The sequence below is a fragment of the Rhamphochromis longiceps genome, linkage group LG16, assembly GCF_057381845.1.
Source record: "Rhamphochromis longiceps isolate RC_006_pf linkage group LG16, R_longiceps_female_GT1.1, whole genome shotgun sequence".
Classification (NCBI taxonomy): Eukaryota; Metazoa; Chordata; class Actinopteri; order Cichliformes; family Cichlidae; genus Rhamphochromis; species Rhamphochromis longiceps.
The window spans coordinates 581,350-593,834 of NC_140572.1; the positions used below are offsets into that span (position 1 = coordinate 581,350).

The 12,485-nt window shown below is 42.3% G+C and overlaps 2 protein-coding genes across 6 annotated transcripts; both read right to left on the reverse strand.

Moving 5' to 3' along the window:
- Window positions 1–214: 214 nt before the first annotated feature.
- LOC146650322 (uncharacterized) lies at window positions 215–12,249 on the reverse strand. 2 transcript variants are annotated; one of them, XM_085385392.1, is made up of 4 exons: window positions 12,188–12,249; window positions 10,857–10,988; window positions 10,695–10,772; window positions 215–745 (listed from the first exon to the last, which is right to left on the reverse strand). In XM_085385392.1, the coding sequence occupies exons 2-4, from the start codon at window positions 10,943–10,945 to the stop codon at window positions 499–501; spliced, it is 414 nt and encodes a 137-aa protein (XP_085241518.1). In that variant the 5' UTR covers window positions 10,946–10,988; window positions 12,188–12,249; the 3' UTR covers window positions 215–498. The 2 variants fall into 2 exon arrangements, with proteins under 2 accessions (XP_085241518.1, XP_085241519.1); XM_085385393.1 differs by lacking the exon at window positions 10,695–10,772.
- On the reverse strand, window positions 3,857–9,654 carry LOC146650323 (uncharacterized). Of its 4 annotated transcripts, none has more exons than XM_085384356.1 (17): window positions 9,517–9,654; window positions 9,008–9,086; window positions 8,693–8,810; window positions 8,513–8,574; window positions 7,986–8,360; window positions 7,758–7,859; window positions 7,307–7,539; window positions 7,031–7,209; window positions 6,842–6,935; window positions 6,063–6,419; window positions 5,850–5,967; window positions 5,684–5,775; window positions 5,468–5,582; window positions 4,996–5,097; window positions 4,627–4,794; window positions 4,346–4,501; window positions 3,857–4,111 (listed from the first exon to the last, which is right to left on the reverse strand). In XM_085384356.1, exons 5-17 carry the CDS (start codon window positions 8,290–8,292, stop codon window positions 3,897–3,899), a joined length of 2,238 nt encoding a protein of 745 aa, XP_085240482.1. In that variant the 5' UTR covers window positions 8,293–8,360; window positions 8,513–8,574; window positions 8,693–8,810; window positions 9,008–9,086; window positions 9,517–9,654; the 3' UTR covers window positions 3,857–3,896. The 4 variants fall into 4 exon arrangements, with proteins under 4 accessions (XP_085240482.1, XP_085240481.1, XP_085240483.1 ...); XM_085384355.1 differs by having other exon boundaries at window positions 8,513–8,581; XM_085384357.1 differs by lacking the exon at window positions 9,517–9,654 and adding an exon at window positions 9,254–9,434 and having other exon boundaries at window positions 8,513–8,581.
- Window positions 12,250–12,485: the final 236 nt, after the last annotated feature.

Sequence of the window (12,485 nt, forward strand, 5' to 3'; positions counted from 1 at the left end):
TGTTGTGTGCTCTGCTGAGAAGGTGATTGGCTGCAGACTCCCATCTCTGCAGGACCTGTACACCTCCAGGACACTGGGGCGTGCAGCTCGGATCACAGCTGACCCTTCTCACCCTGGACACAGTCTGTTTGACCTGCTCCCCTCAGGCAGGAGGCTCCGGTCCGTTCGCACCAGAACCTCTCGCCATAAGAACAGTTTCTTCCCCTCTGCTGTTGGACTCATGAACAATAACCGTATGACTGTTCGCACCACTAACACATGACCCTATACTGTGTTCTCTGCATCCGTTCCATCTTTGCACTGACCATCACCTGCGCACATGTATATATCAATCTGCTTAGCACTTTTTATTTTTATGTTTATTTAAGCGTTGTCTGACAGTATGTTTTGCACTAAATACCGCAGCAATTTCCTAATGTTGTAAACCTGCTCAACATTTGGCAATAAAACCCTTTCTCTATCTGATTGTGTTAGCAGTGTTTGATGTTTTTTTTTCTCTTACTGACCTTCTGTCAGCCTCCCTAAAATTGACCTCGCCACCTCCATCACATTGTCTGAATACACCTGCATCATCACTTCTACTGTTTTCAGTCTGTCTGCGTTCTCCAGCTGGCACTTATAGATTTTAGGGAAGTCAGCTCCAGGTTCATACTGCAGGTAAAAGTGGAAAAGCTTCAGCTCCTCTTCTCCCAATTTCTTCAACATTTCCAGGAGCTGCACAGGTGAGGGCTTCTCCATCTTTGATCTGTTGAACGTGAAATCATGTGAACAGTCAGTCTCATCACATCTACTTTTTACTAATTTAATATATTTCACAGCAGATTACATGTTTGATTATTTAAGATTTACTTAGGATTGATTTTTTTTCTGGATGGATTCTTCTGTAATGGGAATAACATCACAAACTGCATGATAAAGAATCAATAATGAGACCTGATGTCTGTGAAGGTTCTCATGAGACCTGATACAATAAGAACTGACCCCAAAACACCAAAGGATCATTAAAAGAGAATTGTGCAGAACTAAGTGTAACATGTAACTTTAACTCTAACACTGCTGTTAAAATGTAAATTAAATAAAAACTGATTGAACTGATCAACGTGTCAACAGAATACAAAGAGAGCTTACAGACTTTAGAAAACTGTTTAAAATCAGCTGAGTGAAAAAAAATGTAATATGAATTTAAATAAAGAAAATAAAAGCAGAAGACTCCAGAAAAAAAATGAAGGTTCTCAGTCATCCAGGTCATTGTAGTCTAAGGAGCTTGGAAAGAAAACCATCTGGACTTTAAGTTGCTTGAAGATGTTTCACCTCTCATCCAAGAAACTTCTTCAGTTCAAGGGTCAAATGGTGGAGAGTCCCAGATTTAAACCCAGTGGGAGTATCCCACTGAGAGGGACAATAGGCCCCCTAATGATCCTCTACCTAATCACATGAGCCAAGGTGTGAAAACGGGTGTGGGTCACAATCAGCCAAGGTTTCAGTTTCCTGAGTTTAGATGGCCCTCAATTAGCCCTATCAAGAGTTATTCTTGAGCCTGTTTAACACAACCCGTTCTCACTCCCGACGCGTAAAATAATGACGATTTGTCACGTCCCTTAACTTCTCATGCTGACGCCTAAGGTACCCTTCCACGTTTTTATGTGACGCTGTGGGTTGTCAATTCATTCCAATATGAACCCGCTCGCGGCGATCAGAGACGCTTTGAGCAGAGGCTCCAGCCATCCATTTACTCCAATAATAACCCCGTCACGGCGAAACATGACGCCGTGAAGCACAATCTAACTGGAGAACCGGGGACCCTCTCCGCGAACGGGTTTTTCTCCCTAATTTAATGCTTTCTTTTAATGACATCGTTAACATTTCTCAACAAAAACACGAAAGTATCACTGATAATTCAACAATAAAATCGCTTCATGTTGTGGCCATCACACAGTGTTTTCCAAACTGATTCACGATCTGAAAGTGCGCAGATTTAACGTACATAATCCTTTGTTAGGTTTATTATTTTCATTTCACACGTAAAATGTGTAAATCTTTATGTCTTTTTTGTGGCTATGATACTGGATTTTGGTTTGATGCATATGCAGGTTACAGCTGGGGAATGGCAGTATGTTGTGGATTGATTTGGCATGTTCAACCACTGTTACACCAAACTCTCTCACTTATAACATGATAAAGGCCTCTTACTCAGTGTCATGGATTTTCTATACTTTTGGGGACACAGGGCCAAAGTCTGAGGCAATAAGTCAGATCAAAGAAGGCAATGATTCTAAAATGGGAGTTTACTTATGTCATTATATATATCCAGGAATATGTGCCAGAGGATAGTTGTCATGAAATCAATATTAAATCAAAGTATTCCTTAATTACCACAGCTGACACGAGTTCTCCATAGCTGCCTGCTGTCTCAGGATCTGTCTCCATAAAGGACCAGGGAGCGCTAACATGTTATGTTCTAAACTGATGAAGAAAATGCACATTAAACATAGTATAAACTTACTGAGTGAAGTAATGTCAAGAGGATTCCTTTAGCTCCTATTGGGTTGGTTCCTTGATCAATGCAATACAGAATCATTAATCTGGTTTTATGTAATGTCCTCAAAACATGTCAAAATGAGGCTCACTAGTCTGTGTGGCCTCCACATGCCTGTATGACCTCCCTACAACACCTGGGCATGCTCCTGATGAAGTGGCAGATGCTCTCCTGATGGATCTCCTCCCAGACTCCAGGACTAAAGCATCTGCCCACTCCTGGACATTTTGTGGTGCAGTTGGTGGATGGAGCGAGACATAATGTCCCAGATGTCCTCAATTGGATTCAGTTCTGGGGAATGGGCGGGCCAGTCCACAGCATCAATGCCTTCGTCTTGCAGGAACTGCTGACACACTCCAGCCACATGAGGTCTAGGATTGTCTTGCATTAGGAGGAACCCGGGGCCAACCGCACCAGCATATGGTCTCACAAGGGGTCTGAGGATCTCATCTCAGTACCTAATGGCAGTCAGGCTACCTCTGCCGAACACATGGAGGGCTGTGCTGCTCCCCAAAGAAATGCCACCCCACACCAAAACTGACCCACTGCCAAACTCATGCTGGAGGATGTTGCAGGAAGCAGAAGGTTCTCCACGGCGTCTCCAGACTGTCACAAGTGCTCAGTGTGAACCTGCTTTCATCTGTGAGGAGCACAGGGCGCCAGTGGCAAAGTTGCCAATCTTTGTGTTGTCTGGCAAATGCCAAACATACGGCACTGTGTTGGGCTGTAAGCACAACCCCACCTGTGGACGTCGGGCCCTCATACCACCCTCATGGAGTCCATTTCTGACCGTTTGAGCGGACGTGCACATTTGTGGCCTGCTGGAGGTCATTTTGCACAGCTCTGGCCTTTCTTTCCTACCCCACAGTACCTTCCCTTACCATTTGTTTCCTACTCTTTTACTTCTTCTTTGATGACGGTTGTCTTTCTAGATAAGCAATTTCATTTGCTCTGGGGCGAGTCAATGGCTCGGGTGCATTCTGGGACTGTCAGTTCACCAGTGTGCTGGCATGCTTCTTAACAAACACACCACTACAGCAAACATCTCAGTTGTACTTGTTGATTTCTTCGACAAAACACTGAACAAAAAATTTACTTGTGAGTGTGCTGCCTGGTGCTTTTAAATTTTGTGATTATTTGAGCAGCCCAGAAAGCATCCCATAAATTAAATTATGTTATCGTATCTGAACATGTACACTAGTCATTAAATTAGATGGGAAATAATGATTCAGGGTAAACAACTGCACCAAGGAAATTCCATTTTTCTTCTCAAAATGTAAAATGTCTGTTGAAAAATCACATTGAACAGAGATGTGATTAACTTTTTATTTTACCAAACATAACATCAATGATGACACAATCAGTCTTCATCAGAAGTGCTCAAATCACTCTCAGTGGCATCGTCTGGAATGTCCTCCTCCTCCTCCGAGTCCATTTCCAGGAGTGGTTGGTGGCTGAGGATTCTCTTGTACATGTCCTTTACTTTGAGCATTTCAGCTTTCAGTTCACTTTGTTTTTTTAAAACCAGGCTACAGAGTCCCTTCTGTGCATCCTCCGACATGCCAACAAAGGAGGCTGTAAAAAGAACAAAACAAATAAATATGAGAAAAGTAAAAAAAACAAACAACAAAAAAACATCACCTCATAAACACAATGAATTAGGATGCTGTAATTAAACATTTTTTTAAAAGGGAGAAGGCAGTGTTAGCTAGCAATCTAGATATAGGTAAAAGATCCAGTAAGACTTTAGCATCTGCTCTTATTTTCAATCGATTCATCAAAAAATTAATAAATAAATAAAGTGCTTACAGTCTGAGGAGATTGTCCCCAACACCACAGAACGCATTCGCAACACTGTCCAGTGATGCCGCATCTCCCTGCAAAGGATCATCTCCTCCTCTCTCAGGCGCCTCACAGCCATCACCTTCTCAAAGACCTTTCTCTTTGTCCGGAGGTCAGCAGCAGCTACAGTTTAACAACATCAGATGGGAAAACATAGCAGCATATTATGATTCAAGAACAAAACATTCAACTACTGCTCAGATACTGGGAGCTTGTTTAAAAAGGATATTTATAAATCAAGAGCTTACGTTCACTTGTGCTCTGCCAGGGCCAAATATCGGTCTGCATGAGGGCATCACTGGATACGATTTGCTTTGTTGGTTCAGCGAGCTTGTTGTAGTCGTCAACAGCAGCCGCCAAGCGTTTCTTCTCAACTAAGATGACCTTGCGAATTCTGTGTCGCCTCTTGTTGCTATCTGTAAATAATCATAAAAAATTCACACCTTCACATAATGTATATAGTTTCATTTTAATCTACACTCATCAATTTGTTTGCTAGAACAAATCACATCCAGCTTAAACAAACCTGGATCTGATTTGATTCTGTTTACAAAGTAGCTGCACAAGCTGTACAAACTGAGCATCAAACGGTCCGTTTCAAAGAAACTGGGACGTACCATTTTGTCTGTAAAGACTTTGTGTTCGCACTCTGATGATGACGACAAGCTCCTCTATTCGTGCCTGCAACGCTCCAAGGCTGCCATCAGTTTGATCACTTTCTAAGTGAGAGGAATATTAATCAGAATACAGGATGAGTAACAGTCACCAAACTACAGTGGACTCTGTAATCACTGACTTGATGACATTCATTATAAGACATCTGGAGCCTTCATGTGCTGCTATCTCATGATAATCATGAGATAACAAGTATGTTGGTGTTCAGGTTTATAAAACCAACTAGTAAGACATCATTTCAACCCAGGTTCTATCCAATTTGATGAAACGCAGCAACTCTGCCATAAATTTGCTTTTCCAAGGCTTATTTTTCATTGTTTGTTGACACTGTCAGAAAGATCTTAACTCTAAGTTCTTTAATGAGGCCATGGTGGGTCCTATTGTTATACATGAGTGCATTATATTGAGACTCACCTTCAGCCCATTTCTGCACATCGGCCACCCATTGCTGCAGTGTGTCGTCATCCACACCCAGCTCATTTCTGCTCGCATTCAGGCTCTCCACTTGTTCTCTAAGGATCCTTATGATCTAAGAATGCATTCATAAATGTCATTCATATTGACATTAAAAGAGTACTGGTGTTTTCCCCCCATTACCACACACATTAAAATGGGTGTTGAAAAAATGACCTTTAGATATCGCTGGCTCAAAGTGCGGCCCAGTTGTTCCACTTTCCTTTTGTTCCACCCCAAAGCCAGGAGGGTCAGCATGTCTGTTCGCCCTGCATTTCAGTTAGTATACAAATAAGAATGAATGAGCAGGAGACTGAGTGGAATCTCAGACACGGACACACACCTGCTTTAGACATGTACTTCGTTGTGATGGCCGCCCTAGACAGGAAACTGTTTACTTGTTCCACCTCTTCTCCAACTGTTGAACCGGCCCCATCCTGAAACGCACCTCCCCATTTGATCTATGGAAAGGAGGTCACAATACATGACTGCTGAATTCATTCAACCTTATAACAAAATGTCTCAAACTAATCCAAAACTACAAGCTGCAGTATACCTCGCATTTCCAAGTGTGAGCCTTTGCATGCATGACGGAGAGAAAAGGACGCATTGACAAGAGGTTCCTCAGCTCAGGGCACTGCTGAGCCACCTTGGTTAAATAGGGGAAATATTTACAGGCCACATCGGAGCAAAGGAACGTAATATGTCCTGGGATGCTAGCTGCCAACTTCCTCTGGAGAAAAAGGGGGTAAGCAAAGATCTCCCCTCGAAACATGTTCAATGCAGCTAAGAGGACTCCGTGGCGACAAACAGCTATTTCCATGCCCTCCTCATCCAACTTCCCAGTGGACTTTTTGGACGACTCCTTTGCTGCAGTCCAAGATGAAGATCCGCACAACCCTTTCCCCGGGACCTATACACTCAAAGATTTTAACATAAAAGACATGACATGATTAAGCCCTATCAGGGACAAACTTTTTAAAACAAACGCATAACAATTAGCTGAATTAGCCTCGAGTCACACAAGACCTCAGATCTCCCCAGGACAGCACTGATAACACAAAATAAAAATCATGTTGTTTTTTTTAAATACACATGGTGACAAAATTAAGTAAACATTAAGATAAAGTAAAGTAAATAGTATTACGACAACACCAAGAGAAAAATAAAAAAAATATCGACCCATCCATATATGTCTACACACACACACACACACACACACACACACACACACACACACACACACACACACACGTATGTGTATATGGTTACGGCATTAACGTCATTTTAACAAGATTAACGCTAACAGCACTAATATATATATGTGTATCTTACATGATTTGTGTGTCTCTGGATGTATTTCACAAACTCAGCAACTTTCTCATCTTTTTCAATGAAGACACCTTCAAAGTTCCCCTGCTCTGAAGTGCTGAACGAACACAGTGACAGTTGTTTGAAAAGAAACATTAAAATACATTTTTCTACAAATCCATATTTGACTTATGTACACAATGCATAACGTACCTTGCATTAGACTGAAAGCGATAAAGCTTGCGGTTTCCATCAACTGAGACGGCAAGCATGTCTGGAGTGCAGGCAGGGCAGCTAAAGCATGGCTCCTTGCACATCCTGTCCACCTCAAACTTTACAGCACTCCACTCCAAGAAACTTTTACTGAAGGCATCAGCTGATATTCGGCCATTCTTTTACATAGAGGACATACAACAGAATATTCAACGACAGTCATCATAAACATTGATTTGCACAATTTCCTTAAACTTAGCAAATTTAGAAACTCACCCTTCCAAAATGGGCTGTTCGTTCATCCAGCATTTTGACAAATGCCTTAAGTGACATCCCTGGTGCAGCCTTCTTAATGTCATAGAAAGACTGAAAGACATCCATTGAAAACAGGGTGCAGAAATTTAAGGTGCCAGGCCAATATCCACTACCCAGGATGTCCTTAACTGAGGGGGACCACATTAGGCCACAGCTGGTGCAGCTCACCACTGGCAGTGCAAGGTTATAACGGCCTTTAGAAAGGATAAGGATAAATTCAGTCATGGCTCAAAGCATTCATTTTTTTCATGTTGTTTTCAAATCGGTCTGGTAAATCCAAATGACCTTTGACAGGTGCCCACATATACTGCGGGCCGAGGGTAATTAAAACCAAGATAGCAATGCACAATTTGCAATAAAACCTCCAAACACATCTATTGTGTATGTAGTGTGTGACAAAAGGGCAACTTACCATTTATGGTTACAAGAGCCACAATTGCGCCGGGTGAAACCTCAACGTTACCTGCTGGGCAGTCACACACATGGTCTGGCCTTTGCACAGGCAACAGCCGAACTAACATTAAAACACACAATATATATAAAAAGAATTAGAAATTAACTGATACACAATAAATATACAATAACAGCACCCACTCATACTCATACATAGCAAGAAATGCATAAGACTTAAAAACTGTACCTATTGGCTTGTGAAACTCTGATGAAGGCTGCAAAAACCCTCCTGTTACTGCCTCTCTGTTGTGCAGGACAAAGCGTGTGTGAACTGCAATATCACAGTCAGCACAAAGGAATGGAAGAGGCAGGCAGTCCAGACACCTCACAACTACTTGTTTGCCACACTGACACACACGGTGTGACTGTGGATCCAGAGTAGCTAACATATTGTCTATAAGACAAGGCCTGGCCTCTTTCCACTTTTGCGAGGACACCATATTTCTGATCGCCCAGTGAGTAGCAGCTGACTCAGACGACGTCTCACAAGTCATGGCTGCGTCCTCTTCTCCATCCTCCAACTACTGAAGGAGCTCCTGACGAAGCACCTCAGTTCCATACACTAACAGAAAAAAAATAAAGAAAGGAAGAAACTCTGAAAAATACTCTAGGCAGTATGTTTCTTAGGACTCCACAAAAGCCCTGCATAACTCAACTATAACAACAAATATAAAAGTAAACAGAAATCACAATATATACAAGAAGGTAAAGTACCTTTTGTTGGGTTGACACTGGCAACATAACTAGGTTCTTCACGTGGACATTGATGCTGCTCTCTGGACACTGGGGGGGGGGGGGGGGGGGGGGGGGGGGGGAATGAAGAATATTTACTTACTGAAATTCTTTGGTGAAAACAAGTTGTGAGATAAAATCAATGGTTGTGTGAACACTGACCACGTGGCATGCAACTAGTACTTCGACTGGTTGATGGTCTTTGAGGAATAAAAGCTCCCTGTCTGTCACGTTTTTTCCAGCGCACTGGTCTTGGCTGAGGTTCACTCTGTGCATCATTCTACGCAATTAACAAGGAAAAAAGGGAACACCTAAAATACAGTCTATGATTAAAGCAAAGATTATCAAACATCTTAAGTTAACCAACTTAATTTGACATAAACTTTAAAAAAAATTCAAATAACATAACGTTTACTCCGTACAAAATATAGACAAGCGTGTTCCCTCTTTAACAACTGTTTCCACTAAAAATGTTACCTGCATATCTTGAAGGAGTTCGTCAGCAGCCTGAAGCTCTTCCTCCAGCTCGGGATCCTCTGAATCACTCATTTTCAAGCTAAAGAGGAAAGAGATTTTTGCAGAACTCAGTGACATAAACACATAACTAACGCAATTCAAATGATTTTCAGTCTTGGCGATCCGGTTAATGTTAGCAATTAACGTTAGCATCATCAGTTTGTAAAGAGCTAGCAGAACTCTTAGCGCAAAAACTGCTTTACGCACCATGTGAGGGTATTTTGCAGCACACAAGTCCTTTAACGTTTGTAATAGATTTAATCCATCATCGTTGGATTAAATGGCTAATGCTGCAGTAGACACGTGTAGTCGTTACCTAGCAAGCATGCTGACGGTAGCTGTAGCCATTTTTAAATACATTACACCGTTTCCGAGATCAGTCACCTCTGTTTGTTTGAAGCTTTTATGAAAAAACAAACTTTGAAACACACATCAAGGTATTACTTTAAATATATGTATTTTTTACATACCTGCATTAGAATCAATCAGTTCCGCCTCATTTTCTTATTCTTATAAATGGGTCTCTCCGTTCTCCCATCAGCCTTTGCTTACACAGGTTGCGTCTGATTGGCTGGAGCCGAGCGCGTCCAAAACTAACAGGAGTGGTGAATGAATCTATAAATGTGTTTTACGTGTGAAATGAAAATAATAAACCTAACGAAGGATTATGTACGTTAAATCTGCGCACTTTCAGATCGTGAATCAGTTTGGAAAACACTGTGTGATGGCTACAACATGAAGCGATTTTATTGTTGAATTATCAGTGATACTTTCGTGTTTTTGTTGAGAAATGTTAACGATGTCATTAAAAGAAAGCATTAAATTAGGGAGAAAAACCCGTTCGCGGAGAGGGTCCCCGGTTCTCCAGTTAGATTGTGCTTCACGGCGTCATGTTTCGCCGTGACGGGGTTATTATTGGAGTAAATGGATGGCTGGAGCCTCTGCTCGAAGCGTCTCTGATCGCCGCGAGCGGGTTCATATTGGAATGAATTGACAACCCACAGCGTCACATAAAAACGTGGAAGGGTACCTTAGGCGTCAGCATGAGAAGTTAAGGGACGTGACAAATCATCATTATTTTACGCGTTGGGAGTGAGAACGGGTTGGTTTAACATGAGGTTTCTAAATCAGGAATCTGGTACCAAGGAATTCATTATAATAACAGTTACAATATAATTATCTGGTGATGGGTTAACTCTGGTTCTTGGAGATATTCTCAGGGCTGCACTCACAGACTGGAGCTGATCACTCGCTCTAAAACACAAACACACCAGTTTCACACAAATCCTAATAACTAATAAATATCAGGTGGAAATGTCTCACGCTCATTAAACTATTTGTCCTTGTCCATCCAGCAACACCTGAAACATCTGAGTGAAAGTTCCTCCCTACACTGTGTTTGAAGCAAAGCACAAAGGAGACACCTGCTGGAGCAGCTGGAGTCCTGCAGACACTCAGCCTCTTCACTACACCTCCCACAACATCCACCCTATACACTCTGACTGCTGTGTTTGTGGAAACACTCCAACACCCATTGCTTCACATATGAACATAGAAATGTGTGTGAAAAGGAGGTGAGCTGACATTAAACACGATGGAGGATTTATTCACAAACACTGAGTCACAACAACATTTAGACACATATTACCTTTCTGCAGGAGGACCACCGCCCTTTAACTTGTCACTCTGTAAGGACACAGAGCCAGGTGGAGGTCCAGGTGGGTTCCTGTGAATAATGATCGAGCAGTGATGTGAGTGCTGAGCTGTGACATGGAGAAGAGTCATGGACAGTTAGAGATGGTCATCTCACCTCTGAGCTTTGGTCTGGCTCTCATGTTCCCCACACAGAGTGGTTTTAGAGGGAGGGACTCCCTCCTCTCTGTCCTCACACTGATCCATGCTGCTTAATTCACATCAGCTCACACACACTTTCTACCTTCACCTGCAGAGGAAACACAAATCATTCATGTGCACATCAACTGAAATCCTCCTTTCCATCATGTGTGCTGTCCAAATATCAGCTGCTTCTTTCCTGCTTCATCTCAGTGTCAGCTGAGAGAATGACAAACCCACTATGTGTCAACATTTGATGGATGATGAAATGTGAAATGATATTGACCTAAATCTGTCCTAACGATAATGAGAAGCTTTGATGAGTTGTGACTGTCTGAGGTGTTACTAGGATGTAGAAGCACTGGAGTGCAGCCCTGAAATCTTTGCTATTTTCACTTGATAACAGCAGCTGTTTAAAGTTATTGAGAGTATTTGACAGAAAAGTGAATGTAAATGTGAGACACTGTGTGCTCACAGCTAAAGGCTGCAGTCAGCTGTGTTAGAGCCTCTTTCACACAATGATCCTTTAATAAACACTCAGAGCTCCATGTTGATGAAGCAGTCACGTGTGAGCTTGTGTGCTGACATGCTGACAGTGTGACTTCAGCTTTTACAGGCTTCCTGTTTCATATTACACTTCCTCCTCACAGTCGGCCTCATTTCACAGCTGTAACTAAATTTCCTGAAGAACATCCACAAACAGCTGAAAGTGAAGCATCACTTCCTGTATGAGGAGCCAACAGTCTTTTTACATGTCATGTCTAAGTTACAGCTGGAATAAATCATCATTTACAGAGAGCTCTCTGTAACCATCTGACCATCCACTACCTCTGTGCTGCAGCTCTCATTCACACAGGGCTCAATTGCATTTTTAACTTGTGTCTTTAAGAGCTCTGTGCGTTAGCATGCTGTCTGCTTAGCTTAGCGTTATTATGCTGTGTGGCTAGCTTAGCATCAGAGCACTGCAGGTGTCTCGTGTGTAAATATTAATCAGTAAAACGTCCTCTGTGAACTCAAAAAGTACAAACTATAAGAACACAAACATGAACGTAGCTCAGAGTGGCGGACACACTCGCCTCGTTGGTCCAGCTGTGAATCCGTTACCGTGAACTATGGAGCGGCAGATTTGTGCCGGAACTAAGCTGCACACAGCTGATGTTAGCCAGGAAACATTACACACTGACTTTAATGGAGAGACCGGAAATACAAACACACACAGTTTGTTATGTGAAGAAATCAAACATGAGCTGAACAAACAGTAAACTTCTTAAAGAAAAACTGTTAAAGGAGGAAACAAAGCAAACTTACAGTTTCTTCACACACCAACAACAAGCTCCACTCCACACCTGGGGCCCGTTCTTCGTACCTCGCTAAGTAAGTGAGCTGGATTAGATTGTTGACGATTTCGCGTGATCTTGGATCGTTCGGTTCCCCGAAGCTCATCCGGGACTTGCTGTCATAGCAACAGAGCCGTAAGCGTAAACCTGCTCGGGCGCAGGTTTACTTTATGTAAACAGGATTAGATCGCGGCCACGCAGGTATGTCCGCTTCATTTATACGAAAGCAACAGCGATATTCCACCACTGTTTCACCATAAATAAATAAC

Bases quoted from the DNA above. Each gene is read 5' to 3' on its own strand.
- LOC146650322 (XM_085385392.1), bottom strand. From the start codon at position 10,945: ATGGATCAGTGTGAGGACAGAGAGGAGGGAGTCCCTCCCTCTAAAACC. The intron at 10,773-10,856 runs GTGAGATGACCA...CATTATTCACAG, and splicing joins AGCCAGACCAAAGCTCAGAG to GAACCCACCTGGACCTCCAC. The intron at 746-10,694 runs GTAATATGTGTC...CACGTTCAACAG, and splicing joins GGTGGTCCTCCTGCAGAAAG to ATCAAAGATGGAGAAGCCCT.
- LOC146650323 (XM_085384356.1), bottom strand. From the start codon at position 8,292: ATGACTTGTGAGACGTCGTCTGAGTCAGCTGCTACTCACTGGGCGATC. The intron at 5,583-5,683 runs GTCATTTTTTCA...ATGCATTCTTAG, and splicing joins TGAGCCAGCGATATCTAAAG to ATCATAAGGATCCTTAGAGA. The intron at 4,112-4,345 runs GTAAGCACTTTA...TTCTTTTTACAG, and splicing joins GGGGACAATCTCCTCAGACT to CCTCCTTTGTTGGCATGTCG.